General features: G+C 52.4%; 1 protein-coding gene across 2 annotated transcripts in view; it reads right to left on the bottom strand.

Moving 5' to 3' along the window:
* DTX4 (deltex E3 ubiquitin ligase 4) overlaps nucleotides 1–20218 on the bottom strand; it is a 32184-nt gene extending 11966 nt beyond the window's left edge. Inside the window, exons 1-6 of one of the 2 annotated variants that reach the window (XM_012749950.3) lie at nucleotides 19923–20218; nucleotides 11019–11745; nucleotides 4866–4927; nucleotides 4359–4520; nucleotides 2514–2575; nucleotides 1393–1545 (exon numbers count right to left, since the gene is read on the bottom strand). In XM_012749950.3, the coding sequence (XP_012605404.2) occupies nucleotides 1393–1545; nucleotides 2514–2575; nucleotides 4359–4520; nucleotides 4866–4927; nucleotides 11019–11745; nucleotides 19923–20133 (1377 nt within the window). In that variant the 5' untranslated portion in view covers nucleotides 20134–20218. Of the gene's footprint in view, nucleotides 1–1392; nucleotides 1546–2513; nucleotides 2576–4358; nucleotides 4521–4865; nucleotides 4928–11018; nucleotides 11746–19031; nucleotides 19896–19922 lie in introns of those variants that run through there. The other variant, XM_012749951.2, reaches the window with a different exon arrangement.
* Between the last annotated feature and the right edge of the window lie 706 nt (nucleotides 20219–20924).

The raw sequence follows: 20924 nt of genomic DNA on the forward strand, positions 1-20924 counted from the left end.
GGAAACATTTTTGAAGTTCCATGTAAATAAATGCAAAGAGTTACTAGATTATTCTCGAATACAGTCATCAAAAAGGGAGCAAATGTGCTAAGAAACCCTTGTAAGCCCCAAATAACCCCTTAAAATGCAAGGTCCCAATGAAACCTTTTAACCCAGGGTTGGGAAAGTGAACATGGGATCCAGACTTGCATCCTCCATGGGTGATGGGACACCAATGTGACCCTTGGGGACATGAAGAAAGAGCCCGAGGTCGGCACTTTGGGAACATCAATCAAATAGGATCGATAAGGATGAAGGGAAAAAATTATTGCCACAATACAAAGGAGATCACCAATTTGAATAATAATAGTAACACCATCCTATAATGTAGGTGTGGTTTTAATCTCCATTTTCCAGATGGAAAATAAAATCTCAAAGAGGTTGAAAAATCTTGCCCAAGGTCATTCAGCTACTAAGCCAGGATTCAAGCTTGGGTCTGCTGCTTCTCTTGTCTCTTCTCCTCCCCACAGCAAGAGAGGTACAGAGTAGCCCCTGAAATCCAGACGTTTTGGGGGACGAGTAAGAGGATACCAGGAAAATCTCAGACTCTGATGCAATCCAAGCTGGGCCTGGAGAAATGAGTTGGATTCAAACTCATGGACATGGGGGGTAAGAGTTACTCCAGGCACAGGAACGAACATCAGCCAATGACTTAGGAAATGCTCAGACATTGTAAGGAGAGAATTACCCTTACGGAGACTCACAGATTCCTAGAAACCAGCTCTAATGGGGGAATACTATGGCGTTGTCAGTTAATGGACAAGACAAGCATCTCAAACGGTCTTCCCCTTTTCCAACAGTGGGGTTCTAGGGCAAGGATTACCAGATACACTTTGGCAAGAATCTCTTATGCCTTTTAAGGGACAATCAAGGGTGTTTTGAAGCTGTCCAAAGAAAATGAATTATAACTGAAAATCTCTAGCCCTGGAGAAGGAAGGGTGATTGGAGAACGATTGGGAAACCCATTTGTAAGGCATGGATGAACACTCACCATGGGTCTAGCGCTGGGATAAGAACTTTCTTCTTCCTCACTGATGGGTGCCCCTTTCACCTCGCCATGGCCCCTGACAACAGGCCACTCCCCTCAGAACCCTGAGGGACAAAAGTCCTCCCCCCTTAGACCTTCACACCCAAGGCTGTAGTTAGGAGCATGGCCCACAGGGACTGCCGGCGCTGCAATGTGGTGGAGAATTGATCCTGCAGAGATCAACTGCAGGATCATCACTCGTGCTGCCCTGGGGTACCTCTAAGATTCCCCGATCACCTGGGCGAGGCCCAAGTAGGACCTTCATTATCTTCTCCACCAGGACCCACTGCTGGGGGGGAGCAGCAGCCGCACAGGCTGGCACTAACCTTGTTCCCATTGTTGTACATGGCCACCAGGCAGTAGATGTGGTAGATGTGGCCGCATCTGGACAGCTTTCCCACCAGGTCGGGCTTCACGGTCGGCTGTGGGCCCTTGTAGCCCGAGGGGGCCGTGAGGCGCTCCATACAGATGGTGCAGTCCTGGGGGCGGGAGGAGACGGAGCACACGGGCCATCAGCTGTCACCCCCCCCCCCCCCCGCTGGGAGGCCGGGGCACCTCGGTGGTGGTTCCCGCATGAGCTCAGGGGTTGGATGAGCTGTTACTGCCCCTCTTCTAGAAAGCCCACAGATCAGGGGTATGTGCTCTTGGGAATCTAAATACAGTTTTGTCTTGCTTTACACAAAGGACAAATTCCTGAAATAATTCCTACTAGTGGTACTTATTAACACGGGCTCATCAAGGAAATTATAATCTCCTCAAGGGCTGGGGCGATGCACTGTCCTTCCTTTGTGTCCTCCAGTGGCTTGTGGAGGAAACAGATGCTTGTTGACAGACCCCTGATAAGCTTTACTTAAGGTGAACTTTTGTAAAGAAATTGTATTTCCCGTGTACCAGAGAAGCTGCTATTTAAATGAATCTAGGACAGGGTTTCTCAACCTCAGAACTGTTGACACTCTGGGCAGGAAATTCTCTGCTGTGGGGGCTGCCTCGGGCACTGCAGGGTGTGTGGCAGTGTCCCTGGTCTCTGCTCTGCCAGCTAGGTGCAGGGACATCTCCCCCTCTCGAATCATGACAACCAAAAATGTCTCCAGATATTTTTGGTTCCCTGGGGGGCTAAATGCCCCCCAATTGAGAACCTGGTCTGTATCAAACCCATTTTAAAGAGAGTTCTCACAGCTTATCATACAGTTTTTCTTACATTCAAACTGTCATGGTAAGGTAGCTTAGAATCAGTTTGCACTACGCTGAACAGGGAGGTGGGAGAGATTAAGGTGCTGTGGCAGCTTTGAACCAGGAACCCTGGAACCAAGTGTCAGCTCTGACCAGCTCTGCACCACTCAGGGCTTAGAAAGCAGCTCTGTCCGGCCTCATCCCGCAGAAAACACAGTGGAAGAAGTGTTTGTGGGCAATGGGGTAAGTGAACCCCACCCTGCCTCCCTGCACTCACCTCGTCTGGGGGGTGCCGGACTTTCTGCAGATACTTCTTCAGCACTTCCTCTGGGGTTTTACCTGCAGGGACAGGGAGATCAGTGGGCCACCAAAGCAGAGTAAGGCCTCAAACAGCCTTGCGATGCTGGGTATGCCAGAGAGGAGGGTGACCAGCCAAGTTCAAAGCAGAAAAGGGGAGCAATTCCTTCTGCCATTGGTCTTAAGAATGAGAATGAGAATACCAGTTGCAGAAGAGCCAGTGAGGTGGTTTGGAGAGAAGGAGGTGTTCACACCCGCCTTTCCCTCTTGCAGTCGCTTCCCTGGCATCTCCTTGCTTATTTTCAACAAACCCACTGTTTAGCTGAGATGAGCAAAGTGGGTTTCTTTTCCTTACAATCAAAGAGCCTGGACTTGTCCAAACGATACAATGAGATAACAGATATGAAAGCACTTTGTAAACTGTTACACATTAAATAAACATGAGGCAGTCTTACTGCATTCATTTTACAATTTGCTAAGTACGGTCTCAATTTATACTGTGGCATCAAAGTGAGATTATTTTTATGGGAAACCAGGGAGTTACGACCCACAACTTCAGGGCGGTCTTCCTTGGCTCTGGGCGGTCCAGCAGCAGGGTGATGCTCTGGGAGGCATCTGGTGGGCTGCAATGATTTAGGGATTTCTTCTGGACCAGACCCATAAGAGGCAGCCCAAGCTGAAGGTACAGGAGGGGATGATACCGCCTTGCAAAGAGGCAAAGAAAGAAACAAAGATCAGTGCCACCTCTTGGGTCACCCTCTTAATTTCTCTAAGCTTCTGTTTTCTCACCTATAAAATGGAAAAGAACATAGCACCTACCCCAAAGGGTTGCTTCACAATTCAGTGAGATAATGGACATACAGTCCTTCAACACTTTGCCAGATAAGGGTTCAACATGTGCTATTAATAATAACAGGAAGAGTGAGAAAGTGTAAAATCCTGTTACTTCCTATCAGACTATGAGCGAGGCAATTGAGTTCATTTAAGCAAGGAAATTTTGATAAACTGAAAAAGTAGGACAAGGGTTTGAGGAAGTAGATCATGCAACAGCCAAAAGCTGCAATGCAGGCCCTTCCCTCCCACTGCCCTGCTTCTTTTGTAGGAATTATGCTTCCTTTAATTAAGAGCTTATTTCTTGCCAGGACCTGGCCTAAGTGCAATATACACATAGGATCTGATTTAAACTTCACAAGAAGCTTGCAAGGCGGGGACAGTCAAATCATTTAACAACCAATGCCAGTGACCAGAAAGGCTGAGCCAAGGTCCTGCACTGCCGGGTAAGCCCAGGTATTGACCCCTTATTGGGTTGCGGGCAGGTAGGAAGGGGTACCCCAAGGAGGGTTCAAGTGGCCAGAGTATCTGGAGGCTGTAGAGGGACGCGAGACAGTGGCTACTTTGCCACTGTCATAGATGAATTCCAGGACATCCCTTCCATATCACTTATGAACATTTTTAACCCCATTAGCAAGACAAGAAAACAAGAGGCTCCACGACTTGTAAATGACAAAGTTACGATATGAATCCAGTCTGTTTTGGTTCCAATGCCACAGTGATCTTTCTTTTCTAACATATTTCCTTTGTACCACACTTTATATTTTATGTTTCTATATTTTTGCAACATATATTTTTATTTCTCAGGTGTTTCCATCTGACCCATACACAATCCACTTTGGTATGATCATCAAAATTTACTGGTTAGGCCCACTTAGCAGATGTACAAATTAAGGCCCAGAGGGTTTAGCCATGGCCGTGGCCCTTGGTGGTGGGGGCAGAGCCAGGGCTGGGAGCCAGGTCTTTGTACCCCATAAGATAAAGAGGCTGGTACCTTTCTTGGCTTGTTTTTTGGTGGTCTTGCGGCTTGTGTTGGAAACCCCTGGGATGGATTTTATTTCACTCTTGCTGACGGGGGGTGGGTGTAGGACCAGCTTTGGTGGCCTGGTGAGACACACGGGCAGCCCCGCTGCACTCATGAGGATCCCAGTGATTCCTGAAAGGGGCAGAGGGTGGGTGAGGGAGGACTGAAGATGTAGCTCCCAACACACCCCAAATTCCTCCCTCCCACTACCTTGCTTTCCAGCAGAGAGTTCTCATAATTCATGGATTCTCTACTCTGCCTTCTACTTCTTTGCCAGAAACGTATTCTTCAATAGCATGCTTTGCTTTTAGCAATCAGTTCTGCCCCCAAATGCTTCCTGCCTTTCTCATGCAATTCCCAAAATTCCCATTTGCTTTCATTAACATCCAGATTACCTCCTTTTTTACAAATGCTCACTACCTATTTTGCAACTCTGATTTCTCTATCTTAAGCAGTGCATTGCAGGGTTTCTCTTACCTGCTAAGGCAGGGTTGACAGGACTGGACCCGTTTAGGTTCTTCACTGGGACAGTGGGGACCCTGTGGAAGGAAAGAGCAGATTCATTATGGCTTTGACAAGAGGTACAAAATGGACTGTGTTTAACCCTACTAAAGATGCAGTAAGCTCTTAGCGCAGCAGCCAGCCAGAGGTGACATCTTCACAGCCTAAGTCAGACCATGTCACTCCTCCACTCAGAACCTCAGAACTCAATATGACTCTTTAGTTCACTCAGAGTCAAGGTCAAAGACCTGGCAAGGCCTACACAGCCCTGTGTGATCTGCAAACAGCTCCCACCCCCAATTCCCTTATCCCTCTGGCCTCCTCTGGATATCGTTAGACTCTTTGCTCTGCTCTTGCTGTTCCTCCTACCTGCCAGGCACACTCCTATCTCAAAGCCTTTGCATATACCGTTCCCTGTGCCTGAAATGCTGTTCCACCAGATAACTGCTTCATTCTCTTCTACTACCCCTCCCGTCTCAGTTCAATGCCTACCTTCTCCGTGAGGTTCCTGAGACCACCTTATTTAACACCGCTGCCCACCCCTCCACCCACCCCGGGACTCCTGCTCTATTTGTGATCTTTTAAAATAAGTTGTTGCTTGTTATCTCTCCTTCTAGAATCTGAGCTCCACAAGGGCAAATATCTATGTCTGTTCTGTTCAGAACGTGCCACTCGTAGGCAATCAATCTATATTTGTCGAAGAAATAAAAACAATAAAGAACCAAATCTGGGTGTACAAAAGTGTCACCTAAGATGCTTTTAACAAGACAGAGTTCTCGGTCTAGACCAGAATCTCCACCGTGGAGCCTGAGAATCTGCACTTTTCCAAAACTCCCAAGAGGCTGCAGATTTAGTGAATCCCCAGCCCGGCATTTAGAAGCCACGGCTGGAACAGCTGCCCCTTCTCCTTCTCCCTGAGATGTATACAAATACCAGGCAAAGCCACCTCCGCTTTCTGCCCTTCTTCTTCCCAGCAGCTCCAGCCAGGCTGGAGAGGAGACAGCACAGCTGCCTGGGAAGGCAGGCCTCCCACGGTGCTGACTCAGAAAATATGGAACACATGGGGCTGGGTCTTGCGCCATCCCCTCTGCAGCCCAGGCTCCCACAGCTCGGCTTGGAGAGGCCACTGGACCCGGTCACAGATGACTTCAGGGGCTGGACAGGCTGGGAGGCCAGCAGGTCTGCTATGGGGGTGCTGGGAACACAGCGGGTGGAGAAAAGAGCCTTTGTTTATTTATCTGTCCGTCCGCATGGTGTTTATCGAGCCCCACTCTGTGTTGGATACTCTTCCCGATGCTGGGGACATGGCAGTGAAGACAGCACCCATGGCCCTTCTTCATCCATGTACTGAAATCGCTGACATGCACAGAGCTCGCCTCCTGCCGGGAGCGGCTCCCACTGCCCACAGCACAGAAACTTGTCTTGTCCTCCCAACAACCTATGCAAGAAGCATTATCATTAGCCCCATTTTATAGGCAAGGAAGTTGAGGCACAGAGAGGTTAAGCAAACGTGACCAAGACCACATGGCTAAGGATTGGAACCCAGAAAACCTGGCCCCAGAGCCCATTCTAGGCCACTCACTATGCTGAGCACTTATGTCTATGCAATCCTTGTGACCCCCACACTGCAGACAGAAGACCTGAATTCAGAGAGTGGCACAAGTAAGCCCACCCACAGGAAAGGAGAGCTGGAATGGGACCTCCAGGCTGAGCAGTGGGGTCTGTCTGTGCCCACATGCCCGTAAGGATGGTGCTTCCCCAGCTACACCAGGCTTGCTCCGGCCTCTGTCCCTTCCCAGGGACGATGGCCCGTGCACCAATGTTGGGAGAAGAATGTAAAAGAACAGATGTGGGAATGTTTGCATCTCACCAGGCCACCAAATGCCACTTTTTTTCTGAAACTGTCCCCAGGATAAATCAAACCCAGATGGAAGGAGGAGAAAGCTGAACTTTAAACAAGGGCCATTAGGCCAAGGAAAGAGGAATGGATTTGATTCTGGACTCTGTGACCTGCCCCCCAGGGCTAGGCTGCTATGGTGGACGGGGAGTCAGGGAAACTGTGTCTGAGTCCCAGTGCTGCCAGTAGCTCCTCACCAAGCCAGTTACATTTTCTGAGCTTTAATTTCCTTATCTGTAAAATTGTGAGAGTCTTGGGTTAGAAGATACCAGGGAGACTTGATGATGATTTCTCACCCCAGTACCTGGCAGCAAGGTGACAGCCTAAGGCCTGGGACCCCACCCATGGTGTCTTCTCCTGGCCCAGCTCCTTCGGGAGGGTCTGGGGGCATGGGGAAGACCCACCTCCTGGGGCCTGCTCCCAGCTCCCACCAGGGGGCAGTGCTCCTGCCTGCCCAGCCCTGCACCTGCCTCCCCCCTCACCATCTCTGAGGCCCCCACCCCAGCTGATAAGTAGCTGAGATCCCGGTGACAAAAGCCACCTTTGTTCCCCAAACTGGACTGGCAGGTTTCCACACCCAACCTGGTCAACCAGGAAATACTCCCATCCCCAGAACACATACAGCCCAGGCAGCTCAAGAACTCAAGGCAAGGTCTGGAGAGAGGGAGGGGGGAGCCTGCAGGTGGGCCTCAGACACGCATGAAAACGTGGGGCCGACAGGTGGGAGAGACGCAATGCCATGTCAGGAAAAGGACAGCACGGCTGGTGGGCTTATCCCTAGGCTCTAGGACCCAGGGAGGAGGTATTTGCCTATGGAACACAGAAGGGTATGATGGAAGGAGCCTGCCCTGGGGTCAGGGGATCTTCGCTTTGGCCCAGCTCCGTGCTGACTTGCTTCATGCCTTTGGGAGGTCACACACCCTCTCTGTACTTTGCCACTTTGCCGACCACATCTGGGTTGCCACCGCTGTGCAAGGGCACCCTAAATGTCTGCCCTATGGGGTTCCCTCTAAAGGTTTAGGATTTAGGTCAAATAGTCAATAGCTGAGTCCTATGCACATTTGGGTGATGGTGTGTGTACACTTTTATCTCCCAGTTGCAAAGGGCCTTTTCCTGCTTTGATATTCCAATATTCTCAGATGCTTGAGGACATGGTATTCAGTGTAGAGCTAGTGATGAGCAGTACTTAGGAGTGCTGAGCTGGCAGCACCTGACCACACTTCCCCCACTGTTACTGGTTGCAATGAAAACCAACGAGAACAGCCCATGGAGTCCAGGCCAGTCATTACCCTGTTGAGGCCCCAGTGACTATGCCCGAGCCCTCCTTCTAGAAAACAGCAACCCGATGGTGGCCGGCTCCCCTCTCAAGTCCTCCAGGCAACACTGCTCAGTCAAAGCTGTCCGGCCTAACCACTTGTGGGCCACTCAAAACACACCCCTCCCCTCCCTCTGTTGGGCTGTTCCCAGTTATGGAAGGTCCAAGTTTTCATTTCTGTTGCTAAAATATAAAACTGAGACAAAAGATGAGAGCTGGCAAGGTGGAAGGGGGTTGGTTGCGGGAGGGAGGGGATCTCCGCAGACACCATGGTGAGAAGCAGTGTTTTCTCGGGAGTGCCAACCCAGGAATCTTCCAGCAAGACAAGGGTCTGGTCTCTACGGCAACCGAGGCCTAGCTGGGGCGACGCCCACTCTCCACCGCACAGCCCCCCTCTCTCTTTAGAAACCCCCTGCTTGTGTCCCTGAATAATTCACAGGATCTTTTGTTCCCCCACCCCAAACCTTTCTCTTCCTCCCACTTCTCCCGCCCTCCCTGGTCTTCCTTTTTCCGTGGGAAAGTTGCTGGAAGAGGTCATGGGCAAAGAGGGGAGGGAGGGCTGGGGCCCTGCAACGACAGAAGGTCGATGGCAATGCCAGACAAAGGGAATCAACATGCTAATTAAATGGCCAAGAGAGGCTGGAGGAGAAGGTGGGATGGGGGTGAGGGAGGAGGTTGGAGGTGAAAAGGGAAGGGCTGGAAGATTCAGAGGGGTAGGCAGGGGCCTCCCTTGTCAAGAAAACAGAGATGAGGGAGAAAAAAAAAAACGCAACTTGTTTCTATAGCCCCTTTGAAACTGCACTGCCCAGACCTCCACCCATTCTCTATTGGCGGGTAGAGGGAACAAAGAGGAGAGAAAAGGCCGCCTTCCACTCACTCCTCGGGATTCAAAGCCACCTGTGTGCCTATCCCTCAGTGATGGCATGAGGTCACTTGGCACTCGCCAAGGGCGCCGGAGACAAGGTGGGGTGTTGGAAGCTGCTCAGCTTTGACTTCAAGTCAACAACTATGCAGTACATATTCATTAGTACCTGTTAACAATAACAATAATAGCAGCAAAGACTGATTGAACTCTTACTGTGTGTCAAGCATTGTGCTAAATCTACACAATGACCATGTCATGTGATCCTCATGACAACCCAAGAAGGAAGATCCTATTACTATCCCATTTTACAGATGAGGAAACTGAAGCCAGAGGAAACTTGCCCCAAGTGACTCAGCAAATAACCTGGGTTCAAGCCCCGGCGGTCCTCGGTTCGAGAGGCCATGTTCTTATCTAGCACGTGAGCCTCTCTTCTCCATGCCAGCCATCACCCCAGAATTCGGTTAGAGGCCCCCAGGATGCTGCTGTGTGATGGCATGGGTGGAGAAATTCAGCAGGGGCGCAGGTTAGATGCCCACTCCCCTCTCCCAGATGCTTCTGGCAACTGAGGGGAGGTCATGAAAATCCCATGCATCTGACCAGCATTTTGCCATTTGTAAATCGCGTTTACACACCACAAGAAGCCGGGCTGTAGCCAAAAGAACAGCAGACTAGAGGGCTGAAACCTGGGTTCTCATCCCTACTGTATAACACGTGAGCTATGTGGCCCTCCTTGGGGAGTTAATTCTGAGCTAAGTGCCTGTGTCTAACCTTCCATCACAGAGTAAGGGAATGCAATAATCTAGTAAACTCCCACGGGGCAAACTCTCTTAGTGAAGTTTTGCACAGTGGCTCCGTGGGGCAGGTAAGTCCCTTGGGTCTGGCAAAGATTCTGTGGCTCACTCCAGTGGCAGAGAGAGGCAGGATTAGAGGCCTGGCCTCCGGATCTCTGGACTCCCGGCCCAGTACTCCTCCCACTCTGCGGTGTGCCCTCCTTCTTTTCTCCTCCCAGCTGCAAACTTCTGTGTACAGAGACCCAGCTGAGTACGATGGCACTCTTCTCAAGGCAGCCTGAATTTTCAGACTCAGGTGCCCAACCGAAATCTAAAACCATCCTGACCGTCTGGGGTTCAGGGACTAAAAGCAGATCCCCCGGGAAAAAGAAAGGGAAGACTGGGTGGGTGTGAGAATGAGGAGAAACCAGGGGCAGCAGGCACCGCATTGACCTGGGTCGCTTCAATTTTATGATCCGCAAGATCAGGAACAACAGAAAAAGCAATACGAACAGGACCTACAACGTCACCAGGTTGTCATAGGAATAACAGACAATCAATACATGGCAAGTGCCAGCACGTAGGAAGTAGTCACTAAGAATGGGCTGCTATTTCAATCTGGAGTCGCCCCTCTAGCTTCCAAGAGACCAGAGGAAAGGGACTAACCCTCGTTTGGCACCTGCTTTGTGCCCCGCCCCGTGGTATGTGCTTGGTGGGGGAGGAGCACAGCAGAGTCAGAATCTGGGCTCTGGCACCAGACTTCCTCCAGTCTGAATCCTAGTGGACACCACTGATTAGCTATGTGCCCTTGCAAGGGAACCTCTATTTTCCTCATCTGGAAAGTGGGATAGCGCCTACTTCATAGTTGTTGCAAGGATTAAATGAGGAGATAAAACCCCCAAACTACAACACAGTGGGAGCTCAATTAGTGTTGCTTATTTATGACTCACTATGCACAATCTTCTTTAAACCTCACGGCAACCCCAACATGAGAAATATTGCCGGCATTTGCAGACAAGAAGTTGGGACTCTCTAATGTCAGGGATCTAGCCCCAAATCACATGGCTAGTAAGAGGAAAAGTCTCAATCAGATCGCTGGGACCCCAGGTCAAACCCTCCCTCATCCACCACACACCGTGCTGCCTGCACCTGCACCAGGGGCCAACACAAGGTAAGATGGGGCTTCAGTTTTGGCAGCCCCTCTTTCCACTGACCCAGAAGATCAGTCATAGCCTCTCTCTGCAATGAGTAAATGCTCTGAGGCAGCCACGGAGGCACCTACCCAGAGGCGATCAGCACCCGGGACTGGGCGATGGCCAGCCGCTGCAGGTTGGTACGATTCAGGGTGGCCAGGGCGACCCTTCCCGTAGTCTTGCCGTTGGCTCCTGGGGGGCTGGCAGGAGAGCCCGCAGTTGCCCCAGCCGGCTTGCTGGAGGTTTGTCGCCGGGTCACCTGCGATGGGGCTGTTTTCACCGGGCCTCGAAGGGTGCCTGCGCTGTCCAGTGCCTTGGCCCCGGGGCCTGGTGGGGGAGGCAGCTTGACCACTCCGGAAGGGGGCATGTTCTTGCGGGTCGCCGGGGGCTGCAGGGGCCCAGAGCTGCCATGGACCACGGCCGCCTTAACACTCATCACCAAGACACACTGTGGACAGGAGCAGGGGGGCGCAGGGGGCGAGGTGGCCGACCCAGGGCTGACTGGCCAGGACTGAGCCTTAGGCAAGGTGCCCGTGACCATGGGGTAGATGAGGTCGAGGCGCCTGCGCACACGGCGCTGGCGCTGGGTCTGCCGGTTGATCTGGCCCATGGTGCTGAAGTCGATGACGTAGCTGAAGCCGATGGAGGTGAGGTCGATCCAGGGGTGCTGCTTCTCATACGCGTGCTGGATGGTGATGCCCACTTCCATGTCGTAGGGCGTCCAAGAGCCGTTGTCGTTCTCCCACTCCCACACCACGCCCTTCCCGGGGGCTGAGGACGGGTCGTAGTAGTTGCGGCGGACTGGGCGGAGGGTCCCTGCCGGAGTGGGGCAGAGGAGAGGTCGGGGTCAGCATGAATAACCCTGAATGGCATTACATTAACAGGTAAACATGCAATAAGTCCTACTGTGTGCCGGCCACACTGTCCGTTGAGGTGTCGGCTCTGAAAGAGACGCCTCCCTGCCTTTAAGACGTCCAACCAGGCTGGAAGCAGGTGACTTACAACATAAAGGACCTGGGAGGCAGCGCCGGGCAGCAGGGAGTACCTCCTGGTTTGGAGCCGGAGCACCTGGGTTTGCCACCAAATTCACTCACTTACTGGCTAATATAGAACCTCAGCCTCCTTTTCTCCCCTGGGAAACAGGACAGTAACTACTTTCCAGGGTTTTCGTAAAACTTACCCGTGACTCACTTAATCATTCAACAAACATGCACTGGAACATGGCGGGTACTGGATTTCCCGTGCACCCTGTACGTTGCACTGGGGCATATAAAGCCCTTGACACATATAGTACATGCTCATAAAGATCATGTTCCTTCTCCTCTGTCCCTCTAAATGCCTCTGCACCAAGCATTATGGAGGAAAAGAACACAAGGCCGTGGATGCCCGGAAGACAGAAGGAAGACTCTGTCTCCTCCCCGCCCCCCCTCCCCACCGAAGGCCTCCCAGAGACAGTGGTGATGGAGCTGACTCTGTACATTTGTGGGTATGGTACAAAAAAAAATTGGTGTGTTATTGTGAGAAGAAGGGAAATCAAGTTGGAAGACCTCTCCCATATTTCCCAACTTTAAATCTTATATCAACAAAAATGCCATTCTCAGTGGTCATGAGAATAATTTTATATTTATCTAACATCTTTCTTTCAAGAAGCTCAAACCCTCCTAAAGATAGGAACATCTTAATTTTAACAGTCTCACTGCAGGGACAGGGCAGAGGCTAAGGTTATTACAGGGGTTAATGGTACAGTAGACTTGAACCTGCAAGGCTACAAGGGAGCTAAGCCTGTAGCTGTTGCCCCCTCTTTCCTACCCCAAACTTGAGCCAGACCCTGCCCAGACCAGGGCTCATTTCATGTTATCAGCACCAAGGCTAAAGATGCCTGGCTCAAGGCATGGTGGGGAGGGCTCCAAGGATGCCAGAATCTCTGCATCTGTCGGCTTAAGAGCTATCCATCAAAGTGGTGGGAAAAGGCTCCCCTTCCCCGGCCTCTGACCCACCCCCTCCCCCAAGCCAGAGGGAGACACCAAGACTGGGGACAGAATCCCATTCAAGGGGGGAAGAAAAGGAACAATGGCTATTCAGGCCTTAGCCAGGGTCATAACCCGCCCCCCACCCCATCTCCAAGCCCCTTAATGACCCAAAACATCAACATTCAGAGGCACCAGGGAGAAGCAGAACAATCCCCTATTCATCGCCAGGGCCTCTGCTGGGGGACACGGGGGTACCAGGATGGGAGGGTGGCGGCAATAGTTCCCGGGTTTGCCTCTATTTCCTTCCTAAGCAGCCAGCTTGCTGGGGAACAAAGAGTGCGGCTTTGGGTCCGACAGGGGTGGTTCTGTCCCTTCCAGCTGCGTGATTAAGCCTCAGTTTCCTCGTCTGTTTGGGTCCCGGGTGGCTACTTCAAAGGGTGGATTTGGGGATTAAATGAAGAAATGAATATAAAACTCTAAAATAGCACCTGTCACCATGGCAAGAGCTCAATAAAAGTTGCTGATTATTATTGTAATTTATTTTCTATTACATCTAAGCAGGATGAAAAAATCATGGGGAAAGTTTAGTTCAAGGGAGGTGGGCATTGTGTGTGTGTGTGTGTGTGTGTGAGAGAGAGAAAGTTTCTATATAACTCATATTTGCACAATCTTTATTACTTACAAAGCACCTCACATATTCCACATAACCACGTAATCTTCCTGGCAATCCTATGAAACACCTTTTACAGAAGAGGAAATTAACTTTAGAGAATTTAAATGGCACTATTTTATATTCTTTCCAGGCTAACAGGGACAATGCACTTAACCAATTCTCACAAATATGCCTAACAGGCATTTTTTTTTTAATAATAGTGTTATCAATCCTGTAGATGCCTGAGAGTCGTCCCAGAACTTCTGGAAACTATGTCACGGCTCTGTAACATACATTTCCAGGTCTGTCTTTCTCTATCCCCTCATTTTCCTGCCAGAGGCCCCTCTTATCCACAGGCAATCTCTCCAAGTTCCCTAAGAGTCTCTCCAACAATTCTCCAGGTCTCTTCTACTGAAATGTCCTCCTTTGCCATTTCTGCCTGCCGAAATTAGCCTTATCATTCAGGTCCTGTGCCATTCGCCATCCATTCCTTGAAATGTTCACCCCAGCCCAGGCCCCACCCCCAGGAACCGGAAGTGCATCTCTTGTCCAAGCCTGATGGGCACCAGTGTTTTGGCACTTTTCATGCTGGGGTGCCTAAGTGGGGGCAGGGATACCACCATGGAGCTCTTTGCATGCCACTGCCTAATGCAGTGCCTGGCCGCCACAGGGCTCCATCAACATTGCTGTGATTGATGGAAGACTTCTGGCCACTTTGATATTTAATCCTTTATCACACACCACTGAGTACCCATTAGCTGCTATGAGGAACACAAAGATTCAAGCATTCCTGAAGTAGCTTGCCGTCTAAAACAAGGTTAGAAGACAACTGTGCAAATGACTATGAGGCGGAATGTGCCACAAGCAAGATGCCAACGAAACACAAGTTGGCAGGAAATCTGACCACATCCCCTCCCTGCTGAAATCTCTTCCATGACTTCCCCTTAGGTCAGGCCCGGCATGCCCTCCACCTGCCAACCTCTGTGGCCCCTCACTGCTAACGCACTCTGCCCAGATTTGACCCCACTGGACTCTAGCTTCTCCTAGTTGCCAGGTTTCTCTGATTCTGGGCCTCATCACCATGCTGGTTCCTTCCCCAAGACACTCGGGCATCCTCTTTGCTGCTTATGTACAGATTAAAGCTCATTTCCTCAAGGAAGCTTCTCTGGGTTGCTCTGACCAGGTGAAATTTCTGTTCCCCCTTTTTTTTTTCATAGCACTTATCTCAATGGGCAGTCACACATTTATTGGTGAGGCTAATTTGATGACTACCTATTTATCTCATGAGATTCCCAGTCCCAAGAGAGCAGACATCGAGGTGTTTACTCATGGCTGTACCCCCGTGCCTGGCATGCCGAAGGGCCCAATAAATATTGATTGAATAAAAGAAGCAATGACAATTTGGAGAGCATTTCAAGGTTTAGAGAACATTTCAAGAAACAGATGACAAATGGCATAGAATCTGAATACTAAGGAGACTTTCAATAGGCAAAATGACAGAGGACAGCATTTCAGAAGAAGGGGGCTTATGGATAGTTGGGGGGCATCAGAGAACTCTGAAGGAATGTACAAGGATAGAAGTGGCCTCCGATTGGCAGGACAGAGGAAAATATAAGGTAGAGAAGAAGATAAGCCTGGAAAATATGTTATGCCCTGTGTGTTCTGGAATGCCAAGCTGTGACGGATTTAATTTGTAGGCAACGAGGAGCCAGTGGAGTTTGTTAAGCAAAGAGCGACAAGACCAGAGCTACTCTGTTAATTAGTTCCAGGTGAGTGGAAGGGTGCTGGCAGGGAAATGAAAAGGTGACAGAATAGAGAAACTCTACAGAGAAAAAATGGGTAGGACTTGACCATGAGTTGCTGAATGCTTTCCAAATGAGGTTCTCAGACCACCTCCTTCAGAATCTCCCGGGGTGTGGATCAGCAATGCCCTCAAGAAACAAGCAGGTGCATCTCCAGGGTTTGGGCCTGGGACCTGCACGTGAGTGACCACCCTGGCTTTCCACCATGCACACTCAAGTTTCAACTCTTGAGCCACATGGCCTGCACACCTGTACATACTACACCCCCAAATAAGACTCTGAATGACAGAACGAATCAAAGAATCCAGAGGCTTTGGCCATGGGAAAGTGGCAAAATGGTGTCACCATGAACAGGCAGAGAGATGTCAAGAGGAAGAGCTGGTTTTTGGAGGGAAAGTTGTTGAGTTCAGTTCAGCCCTAGAGGGGAGTTGGAGACAGGAAGCAGACCTCAGAATCAAAGTTTTGAGACAAGAGAGATGGTGGGATTTCCTTCTCTGATTATTTTCAGAGGCCACCCTATTTGGAATGTGCTTGTCCTGGGCTTTTCCAGATCAGGCCCATAAACTAGATAATCTGCACAGCCATCCAAAAAAAGAAAAGAGCCTCTAGTAGGAGTAGGATAGGGATAGAAGATGTTCATAAACTAAAGAGGAAGAAAGAAAATCAGCTTTTCCCAGCAACTCAGACACCTGCATCCCAAAGCACCCAACATGTTTTGGCTCCTGGGATATGGCAGGTAATGACCTGAGGTCTCTCGGGCATGTCACCCACATCTATGTCAGCAACTCCCTGCTGTAAGAGCGTGGACACAGAGCACTGTGTCCAGGAAATCCCAGGCCTCTTTTATCAGCATCCCCCATCCGTATCAGAATGTTCCCCAAGAACGGAGACTTGGATGTCCTATTATTGCTATACCCCACATGCCTGAAACAGTGCCTACACAGTTGCCCCATAGCTGTTCACTGATTGAAAAAGTAAAAACACAGGGCACTTCATTTGGAATCTCAGCTTTGCCATGGATTAGCTGTAAACCCTTGAGGAACTTAATATCTTTCAAATTGTTTTCTTATGAAATGGGGGTGACCATAGTTTTTCATGGAGTGTTGGGAGGATTAAACAAGATAGCGTGTGCAATGTGCTTGGCATGGTGCAGATATACGGCACGTCCTGCACACTACAGTTATCATGTGGTCATCATGATGTCTGCCTCCTCCACTCCTGTGCTTACACAGGGTAGTGGATACTGGGTTTGGGGGGGGAGTTGCTAAAAATTAGGCTTCTGTCAAACCATCTAATTAAATCCCTTCTCTCTCCACCTGACACTTCTTGCTGCATTAAAAGACATGAAGGAGGCAAAACTTGCACAGAAAACTTGGGACTGGAAAGAACTCTCCCTCACACCTAGAAGATTCTTATCTGCATCATCATGGGTGCAGGGGTCAAACCCATGCACCTGCCAATCTTCATGATGGGAGGAAGGAAAGAAGGAATCTTAAGGTTGCTCTTCACCCCACAGAGGAAAATGAGGCCTGAGCAGTTAAGGGACTTGCTCAAGGTCACATAGTAAGTGGTGAGTCTAGGATGAGAGCCTGAGTCATGTCTCCTCACTGCCAACCCCAGTCTTCCCCATCCTTCTCCTGGGGCCCTGGAGATGGTGGAGATCAGGTGTGTTGGAAGATACAGGAGAAAGTGATGCTGAATAAAGCTCTCCAGTCACTGCCCTACGACAGAAAAGGGGCAGCCCAGTCAAGGTAAATGACAGCAGGTAGAGAGGAGCCACCAAAGCTTTTGGAAGTAGACAAGACCCAGTCCCCTCTAGCTCACCCTATCTTTTCCCTTCTTCTAGATTCTCTAGCCCAAAATGCCTAGAGGGGACGAGCACAGAATGCAAATGACTCAAACCCCTAGGCAGTCTGTGCAAGAAGGGCCCAGGGCAAACAGAGGCGGCAGATGGGTGTCTGCCACCTCCCAGCCATCTCCCTGGAGACAGGCTGGATGAGGTCAGGAGCCCAGGCGAGTGGAGAGACTGAGGACTCACTCAGCAGTGGGGCAGGCAACTTCTAAAAAGACAAAGCTCCCATGTCAGGAAATGTCCCCATACAGAAGAGGCAACAAAAAAGAGAGGAATCGCCTCTGGGCAGGGGACTTCCAGCTCTCTTTTGTTTATGGGGATGTTTCTGGTTCCCAGCTTTCAACTGTGGCTTGAGGATGGTGGGTAATTTAATTAAACATTGCAGGGGCTTGGCTGAGGTTGCCTGGGAGCCACTGGTTTAAAGTTCCTACCCTGTCATGGCCTCATCAATGAGCTATATTGAGAGGAACTGTGTGTGTGTTGGTGGAGAAAGGAGAGGAGGGGGCTCAAAGCCCAGAAACTCGGAGATTCTATTCTACTTTGACAAGCGCCCTGACAAACCCAGGTTCCTGGGAATTTAGCCCAGTGCCTTCCGCACCCAGCACAGGGCCTGGCACGGAGGGGGAGAGGTGCTCAGCAGTGAGTGCATGAAACCAAAGTAGTCTCAATGTAAAACGCACCCGAGGCAGTCTTTAAGACGATCCAGGGCTAGTTCTCTGCCTCTGGTCTAGAATCCAAGGAGCCTCCTCTTCTGGCTACACTGCCAACCACGAGGCCGTAGTCCACCAGTCCCCGGGTAGGAGTAATCAGACCTGGGGGAGCAGCTTCTGTCTTTCTGCATAGTTTACCCTTCACTTCTATTAAAAGGGTCCTTTAGGTCATGAATGCTCCCAGACACCCTGCCCACACTAGGTGCCCCCAAACACAAACTCCACCTTTGCCCTCCCCAAATGCGGGAGAGGGGCTGAGACCTTTACATCACTAGAGTGGTTCTCCATATGCTGCAGAGATTTGATCTGAAATAGAAAAGCTAACACCTGCTATTTTTATTTTGAGCAGGACTGGAATTCCCTGTCAGGTGCCTTCACTGCTGGTCTTTGTGGTCCCACCCATGGCTCAGCTCCCCTAACACACAGACACCCTCCCCTCCCCCGCAGGACACCCCCACCCTCACCTCCACCACCTCCATCCAAGTTGCACAATTACATTCTCTCCCTCCCTCTCAGCCTCACTTAATCCTCTTTCTCAATCTCCCCACATTTCCCTCCATTCTCTCCTCCTCCCAGTGTCTCTCAGCTCGGCTTCCCTCCCTTCCCCACCAAGGGTTAAGCCCCTCTGGATTCTAAGGCTTCTGGAATCCTTTCCCCAGAAAGCTTCCCTCACTGGGCCAGAGCCTGCAGAGTCCTTGGCAGAGAGGTTGTTGGGAATTACGACTAAAGATGGGGACATGAGGGTGGAAAGATACCCCTTTCCCATGACAATCCTAATTAGCACACAGGATGTGGGGGCTTTCCAAGGAAGCGGAGACACCCTGCCCAGACAGCTGTTCTCTGAGCCGCCAGCCTGCTCTACTCGCTCCCCACCACACCTGCCTCTGCAGGCTCCGCGGCTACACTCTTGGGAAAGCCCGGCTAGAATTCCGGAAACAACGGCCGCTCCCCACCCCGGTCGCTGAAGAGACTGCTGGAAAGACAGACTTGTCCCGGACCACCAATTAAGCATGGGCACACTGGACCAAGCAAAGACAGACATGCAGCTCTGTCCTCCTCCTCCTCCTCCTCCCTCGGACCCCCTCCCCTCCCCCAGGCTCCCTTCCTGGCTCTGACCTGGAAAGATTGGTCAGCTGAGAGACCGGGTTTGTGGTGGCCATAGTGGCAACTCGATTCTCACGAAGAGACAGAGGAGTTTAGCGCTCTCATAGGCTACGGTTTCAGGAGGAAGCTTGGGGACAGTCTCTCCTTAGGAATCTGCCTCCTGCTCCGCGGACAAAGAGAGCGGCTTCCCCGCCAGACATTCCGGAGCCCCGGCCCTCCCCCTCCTCTCTCCATCTGCTTGGCCTGTTGCTCCGGCACTTGGAGTGCACAGCAGAGGCGCCCAGTGCCGCGGCGCCCAGCGCGTTCCAGCCCCTGGAACCCCCCAACTCCGGGCTCCCCTCCCAGGACGCCCCGGCGCGTCCTTTACCCGAGTACAGCCCGAGCCTCCGGGGAATCCCTTGTTCCCTTGCGGGTTCCCACACCAGGACCCGCTGAGGGAAGGCATCCCGCACCGCAGGGCAGAGGCACCAAGGTGGGGTGAGGGAGGCATGTGGCCGGCCCAAGGCAGAGCAGGGTCAGCCCGGGCGTGAGCAGCCGCGGGGTGAGGACAGGGAGCTTTGGCGAGGCCGGGATCGCTTGTGGACTGGGGCGGCCCCTGAACGTCTAGACGGAAGGACTTAGGGCCACTAAGCGCCGAAAAGGAGGCGTGAAGCTGGCAGGGGGCTCCCACCGACCAGACTGAAGCTGGGTTTGCACAACCAGAACCCTGATACTACTTGCATGGACGTTGGGGTGGGGGATCCTAGGAGGATCAAGGGGAGTAAAGCGCCGCCCACCACCACCTCCTGGGGACTCCCCTGCACGGAGGTGCCCACTGGGTGGGCCAAGGTGGGCGCACGAGGCGGGAGATCTCGTGGCAGGCCGGGGAGGTGGGCGCGGGCGGGGCAGGGGCAGCCGGCTCACCCGTGTCTTGGCGGAACTGGTTCATGGACTGCAGGTCGATGATGTAGGGCGCGAGACGGCTGTCCACCTGGCCCAGCACCACGCTGCCCCCCGCGCGGGGGCCGGCGCGGACCACCGCCTCGATGTGGTGGCTCACGGCCGGACTGTAGGGACGCCAGCGGCCGTGCTCGTTCAGCCATTCCCAGACCACCACAGCCGAGGCCAGGAGCATGGCGAGCCCGGGGCTGCGGCGCTGCGCTGCCTGCCTCCCGGGCCCCGAGCGCCCGACCTCCTCCGCTTCCTCCGGCGCCGCCGCCTCCGGGCCTCGACCGCGCCCCCCGCCCCGCGCCCCGCCGCCCCGGGCAGCCTCAGCTCCGGCCCATGGGCTCCTCCCCAGCCGCGCATCCACCGGGGCCCGGGGCCCGGGGCCGCCTGGGTCGGACCGCGCGCCGCCGCCGCCGCCGGGGTCCGCCGCTGCTGCCGCTGCTCCGTGGGGTCGAGTCGCTTCATGCAAATGCCCGGCTCTCTGCAAACAGGCCCCCGCCTTGCAAAAGCCACCCGGCGGCCGCGCGCTGGGGCTGGCGGCGAGGCGAGGACCCAACCCTCGCACCAGTTGCGCCTCGGGCTCTGCAGACGCCGGGGTGGGATCTCGCGGCACGGTCGCGCCCGGAATGGCACGCTCGCTTCTCCTCCCCTCTCCCCTCCCTCCCCACCCTCTCGCCGCACGAGGTGCAGTCGCCGCCACGGGGACAGCTCCCCCTCCTTGTGGCTCTGCTCAGTCGCTTCCAGAAGGAATCGCCCCTCCCAAGCGGGGCGCCAAGGCAAACCCGCGTCCACGGGGGTTTCCCCGGCTCCTCGCTGCGGAGAGGCGACCCGCCATGACGCGGCCCGGGACCGCCGCTGTCGCCCGGCCGCAACTTTGCAGCCTCCTTCCCAGAATGTGATTGTCTTTTGTTTTTAATGCAGCACCATCGGTGTCCGCAGCGCGAGCTGGAAACACGCAGTGTCTCGGGGCCTGCGCAC

The sequence above is a fragment of the Microcebus murinus genome, chromosome 4, assembly GCF_040939455.1.
Source record: "Microcebus murinus isolate Inina chromosome 4, M.murinus_Inina_mat1.0, whole genome shotgun sequence".
Lineage (NCBI taxonomy): Eukaryota > Metazoa > Chordata > Mammalia > Primates > Cheirogaleidae > Microcebus > Microcebus murinus.